The sequence below is a fragment of the Aythya ferina genome, assembly GCF_964211825.1.
Source record: "Aythya ferina genome assembly, chromosome: 5".
NCBI lineage: Eukaryota > Metazoa > Chordata > Aves > Anseriformes > Anatidae > Aythya > Aythya ferina.
The window spans coordinates 18,969,158-18,975,157 of NC_140301.1; the positions used below are offsets into that span (position 1 = coordinate 18,969,158).

Genomic DNA, 6,000 nt, shown 5'->3' on the forward strand with positions numbered 1-6,000 from the left:
CTCATGAGGTCCAGAAAGAGGCAGAGGGTGCTGAATTGGCCCAGTTCTTGCCCTGCATTCCTAGGGAGAAGCAGAAAGGGGAAAGTGAGGGCCAGAGCCACTGGGCCATTCCTCCCTCTTGCCCAGCAGGAGAGATTGTGCCTTTCTTGTCCCAGTGCCAGCCCATGGCTTCTGGCACGGAACTGCCCACCCCTGTCACCTTCCCCTCTAGCTCCACCACCCTCTATCGACTTGTGCTTTCCTCCCGGTAGCTGTCACCCACAAAAGGCCAACTGTGCCACACACTGTGCCACAATTCATCACGCAGAAGACCACACCTGTGACATTGGCCAGCAGTACCTCCCAGACCTCTGTTTCCAGAGAAGCTAGCCCTGCCAGCAGTCCAGAAGTCCCACTGACAAAGACGTCTCCGAGCCCCAGCTCTTTACCTGTCACCTCAACCTCATCTGTTTCTTCCTCCTCATCTGCCCTGCCCTCAACACGGCTGAGACCATCACATCCCGGTAAGGCCCCTCTTGCTCTTCCTGCTGCTGCTGCCTGCTCCTTTCAGCTCCCACCCTTCTCTTCTAAGTGGAGTTCTCTGCACAGGTTTCACTTTTAGTATTAATTTCCTCTTCCTACTGCCCTTGCCATGGTATTCCTGCAACTCAGGCACGTCCTGGGACTGGCAGTCACATTGGCCATCCTTCTCCGCTGCTGCTTCAGGGGTTTGGCTCTGGGGCACAGGACTTCATCAGGGTACAGACCTCTGTGAGTTCCGGCCCTGCAACTAGTAATTGGAGACTAGTTAACACAACTCCTCCCCTTACAGTGGTACCCTGAGAATGCACAGCAGTGGGGAGAGAAGGCAGTGGAGAGTGGAAGATGACAACTCCGGGAAAATTTGGGGCGAGAGACAGAAAACAAGGATGCTCTCCACCCAAAGGAAGCCCGGGCCCCGACACACCCATGATAAAGATGGGCCAATAAGTGCCAACTCCTTGCACCATACATAAAGACAGATGTTGACCCTGGGTGCAAAATTATCACCAGTGGAGGGTGGGCAAGAATGTGCACGCTCAAACTCCAGGGTACACTTCTCCCACTTAGACCTATGGGGCTACAAATGCCCAGGTCTTCCTGGTGTCAAACAGGATACCTTCTTTGAGGAGATCCCACAACATGCTTTGCCTAGGATCCTTTCCAAGACTCAACCATTGTTTTCTCTCATCCCTTTCTTTGTAGCAAGGGAGCCAACCAGAGCTAAGACTCCAACTAGTAAAGTAGTAACAGGTGAGTGCTCTGGTCAGGAGAGAGTAAAGAGTCACCCAGGGCATATGCCTGTCCCATCAATAGCATCAACTCTCCCAGGAAACCATCCCAGCATGTTCTGAAATAGACACATGATAAACTACTTCTAAACATGTGGAAAAATGAAAGTAGAGATACTTTTTCCCTTCTAAAGAATTAAGGAAAGAGCAGAAAGATGAACTGATGGAGGGCATCCTAATAAATCATGACTACCTGGCCATGCTGGGGGGTAGCAGGATGGGACAGGACGGGACATGCTGGGCATCATAGATCTCTTTGTTATATTCTATAGAAAAAAAAAGAGTCACTGAGGTGCGGTATCCTTACACCAAGAGGAGATGTTTACGTTAGAATTGCCCATTTCACTTCCCTTCAGCTCTTACTCTAAAAATAACAACTGACTAGCAATTTCCACCTGACAGCCTCCAAAACTACATTGCCACCCATGAGCACGGAGAAGACCACCCCGGCCACGTCTGCCAGCAGCACCTCCAGGACGTCCGTGCCCAGCGAGGCCAGCCCCGCCAGCAGCCCAGCAGTGCCAGTGCCCAGGACGTCGCCTGCCCCCAGCAGCCCTCTCAGCACCAGGCTGCCATCTGCCGCCCCTTCCACAGCCTCCTCCCCGTCGCCCCCAAGCTCCCGGCCAAAGCCCACGCCTACGACCCTGAGGCCCAAGCCCTCTCCCCCGAGGACCAGTGCTCCCACAGAGTCGCCTGCGTCCTCCACACCCTCCACAGCCAAAACCAGCCCGCTGCCCTCATCTACATCCTTCCCGCTCTCAACTGTGTCCTCAGCAGTGCCGAGCTCCTCACAGCCAGGTAAGGCTCCCTGCTGCCTTCCCTCTGCTCTGCTTGCTCTTTGTAGGGAACACAAATGCCATTATTCTTTCTATCCCTCTTTCCTCCCCCTTCATCCCAACATTTATCTCTCATCTTGATGTCAAATGGTGTGGAACAGCCTCTAGGTGAGTTTGGGCCCCCTGTTCTGGCTGTGTTCCCTCCCGGCTCCTTGTGCACCCCCAGGCTCCTCACTGGCAGGGCAGCATCAGAAGCAGAGAAGTCCTTGACTTGGTGTGAGCACTGCTCATCAACACCTCAACCAACAATGTTTTCTCAACATTATACACATCCAAAATTGTAAACACATCACTGTAGACGATACTGTGATAAAAATGGAGTGCATCACAGCTGAAAACCATGACAAAGACCTTCTCTGTTTGTCTGTCTTCTCCAGAGCAAGTGGGCTCGGGGTGGGTGGAGGTAGGAAGGGGACAGACCTGGCAGTGCTTACAGCAAGAGCCCAGCGAGCCATTCCTTACCGTACACCAAAATGCTCAGCAAGACGATGAGGGCTGCAGGTTTCAGAATGAGCCATTCCTCAGAGCCTTGCTGGGCCTGGGTGTGCTGGTGGGAGGTGGGCAGTGATTGCCTTTGCTTCGCTTTGGGGTTTCTTTTCTTGATATTTGTTCTGTTCTCCTACTCTCAATGTGTTGACTCTTGAATTCTTCCTCTCTTTTTCCTTTCTGTTTCTTGGCCCCTTTCCTGCTGACGGTGAGCAAACAAGAGTGTGAGTGGGGCTTAGCAGGCTCTTGGGATGAAGTACAGAAATCACTTCTGACCTTCATTTTAGCTTCATTTTCAGGGAGATGCAGAGGGTGCTGAGTTGCTGGAAAGCAGCCTCAGGGTGCTGTCACCCTCAGCCACCCTCAGTCCCCCTGTGCTTTCCTCCCGGCAGCCTCTACCCCCAAAGAGACAACGGTGCCTCACATCGTGCCGCCCGTGAGCACGGAGAAGACCACCCCGGCCACGTCTGCCAGCAGCACCTCCAGGACGTCCGTGCCCAGCGAGGCCAGCCCCGCCAGCAGCCCAGCAGTGCCAGTGCCCAGGACGTCGCCTGCCCCCAGCAGCCCTCTCAGCACCAGGCTGCCATCTGCCGCCCCTTCCACAGCCTCCTCCCCGTCGCCCCCAAGCTCCCGGCCAAAGCCCACGCCTACGACCCTGAGGCCCAAGCCCTCTCCCCCGAGGACCAGTGCTCCCACAGAGTCGCCTGCGTCCTCCGCACCCTCCACAGCCAAAACCAGCCCGCTGCCCTCATCTACATCCTTCCCGCTCTCAACAGTGTCCTCAGCAGTGCCGAGCTCCTCACAGCCAGGTAAGGCTCCCTTCTGCCGCCACTCTGCTCTGCCCACCCTTGCCAGTTCTCACTTTATTTTGTACAGGGAAATGCAAACCCCTTGACAGCCATCCTCTCTGCCTGCTGCTTTTGGCATTTTCTCTCTGTGACCTGTGTCCCCTTTTTGAAGTTCTTTATCCCAACTTCCGTTGCTCAGCTTGATATCGAATGGTATGGAATAGCCCATGTGAATTTTGGCCACCTGAGAGTAAGGATTACAGAATCCTTGAATCCTAGAATAATTCAGGTCGGAAAAGATTTCAAAGATCACCAACTTCAGCCTTTAACCTGGTACTGACAAGTCCACCACAAAACCATGCTACTGCCTTCTGCATCTACACATCTGGATGACTTCCCAGGACAGTGACTCCACCTCTTCCCTGGGTATCCCGTTCCACTGCCAAATAGCTCTTTGCATAAAGAAATGTCTCCTAATAGCTAACCATAACCTCTCCCACGAAACACTGTGGCCATTTACCCTCATCTTATCACACGCTGCTTGGGAGAAGAGCTTGATCCATACCTCAATACAACCTCCTTTAAGGTCATTGTAGGGTTCTATAAGGTCTTCCCCTGAGCCACCTTTTCTTCAGGCTAAACATCCCCAGCTCCCTCCGCAGCTCCTCATAGGACCTGTTCTCCAGACCCTTCACCAGCTTTGTAGCCCTTCCCTAGACGCTCTTCAGGGCCTCGATGTCTTTCTTGTACTGAGGGCCCCGAAAGCAAACCCAATACTTGAGGTGCAGCCTCACCAGAGCTGAGTACAGAGGGACAGTCACTTCCCTAGCCCTGCTGGCCACGCTGTTTCTGACACAAGCCAGGATGCCGTTGGCCTTCTTGACCACCTGATCCCACCACTGGCTCCCATTCAGCCAGCTGTTGAACAATCCCCCGGGTCCCCTCCCACCAACAGCTTTCCAGCCACTCTGCCCCCAGCCTGTAGCGCTGCTTGGGGTTGTTGCGCCCCAAGTGCAGGACCTGGCCCTTGCCCTTGTTGAACTTCATCCCATTGGCCTTGGCCCATTGGCCCTGCTTGTCCAGATCCCTCCAGATCCCTCCTACCCTCGAGCAGATCAACACTTGCACCTAACTTGGTGTCATCTGCAACCTGAGGGTGCACTCCATCCCCTCATCCAGATCATTGACCTTAGAAAGAACTGGCCCCAGCGCTGAGCCGTGTTTGACACCACTTGTGACCAGCCACCAACTGGATTTACCTCCGTTACTCTTTGGGCTCAACACTTTTAGTCCACCGAAGCATATACCCATCCAGGCCTTGGGATGCCAGATTCTTCAGGAGAAGCCTGTGGGAATCGGTATCAAAAGCCCTCCTGAAGCCTAGGTAGACCACATCTCTCATCCACTGAGCACCTCAACTTGTAGAATGAGATCAGGTTCATCAAGTGGGACCTGCCTTTGATAAACCTATGCTGGCTGGACCTGATCACCTGGGTATCCTGCAAGTGCAGGGTGACGGCACTGCAGATAATCTGCTCCACGAGCTCCCCAACACCAAGGTCACTCTGATGGGCCTGTAGTTCCCCGGGTCCTCCTTCCGGCCCTTCTTGGAGCCGAGTGTCCCATTTGCTAGCTGCCAGTCAACGGGGCTGTCCGTGGTAGCCGGGAGTGCTGGTAACTGATGGAAAGAGGCTTGGGGAGCACTACTGCCAGGTCCCTCAGGGTGCTGAACTGCTGGAGAGCAGCCCTGGGGTGCTGTCACCCTCAGCCACCCTCAGTCCCCCTGTGCTTTCCTCCCGGCAGCCTCCACCCCCAAAGAGACAACGGTGCCTCACATCGCGCCGCCCGTGAGCACGGAGAAGACCACCCCGGCCACGTCTGCCAGCAGCACCTCCAGGACGTCCGTGCCCAGCGAGGCCAGCCCCGCCAGCAGCCCAGCAGTGCCAGTGCCCAGGACGTCGCCTGCCCCCAGCAGCCCTCTCAGCACCAGGCTGCCACCTGCCGCCCCTTCCACAGCCTCCTCCCCGTCGCCCCCAAGCTCCCGGCTGAGGCCCACGCCTACGACCCTGAGGCCCAAGCCCTCTCCCCCGAGGACCAGTGCTCCCACAGAGTCGCCTGCGTCCTCCGCACCCTCCACAGCCAAAACCAGCCCGCTGCCCTCATCTACGTCCTCCCCGCTCTCAACTGTGTCCTCAGCAGTGCCGAGCTCCTCACAGCCAGGTAAGGCTCCCTGCTGCCTTCCCTCTGCTCTGCTTGCTCTTTGTAGGGAACACAAATGCCATTATTCTTTATATCCTTCTTTCCTCCTTCTTCATCCCAACATTTAACTCTCAACCTGATGTCAAACGGTGTGGAACAGCCCCTGGGTGAGTTTGGGCCCCCTGTTCTGGCTGTGTTCCCTCCCGGCTCCTTGTGCACCCCCAGGCTCCTCACTGGCAGGGCAGCATCAGAAGCAGAGAAGTCCTTGACTTGGTGTGAGCACTGCTCAGCAGCAGAGAATCACAGAATCACCTATGTTTGAAGAGACCTCCATGGTCACCTTGTCCAACCTCTGACCTAAGACTAGCAAGTCCTCCACTA

At 55.3% G+C, this 6,000-nt stretch overlaps 1 protein-coding gene across 1 annotated transcript in view; it reads left to right on the top strand.

Moving 5' to 3' along the window:
• MUC6 (mucin 6, oligomeric mucus/gel-forming) overlaps positions 1-5,644 on the top strand; it is a gene marked incomplete at its 3' end in the record, with an annotated part of 54,958 nt that extends 49,314 nt beyond the window's left edge. The window contains exons 36-40 of the mRNA XM_084522138.1: positions 252-503; positions 1,713-2,108; positions 2,155-2,254; positions 3,025-3,441; positions 5,224-5,644. Of these exons, the coding sequence (XP_084378264.1) occupies positions 252-503; positions 1,713-2,108; positions 2,155-2,254; positions 3,025-3,441; positions 5,224-5,644 (1,586 nt within the window). The remainder of the gene's footprint in view (positions 1-251; positions 504-1,712; positions 2,109-2,154; positions 2,255-3,024; positions 3,442-5,223) is intronic.
• Between the last annotated feature and the right edge of the window lie 356 nt (positions 5,645-6,000).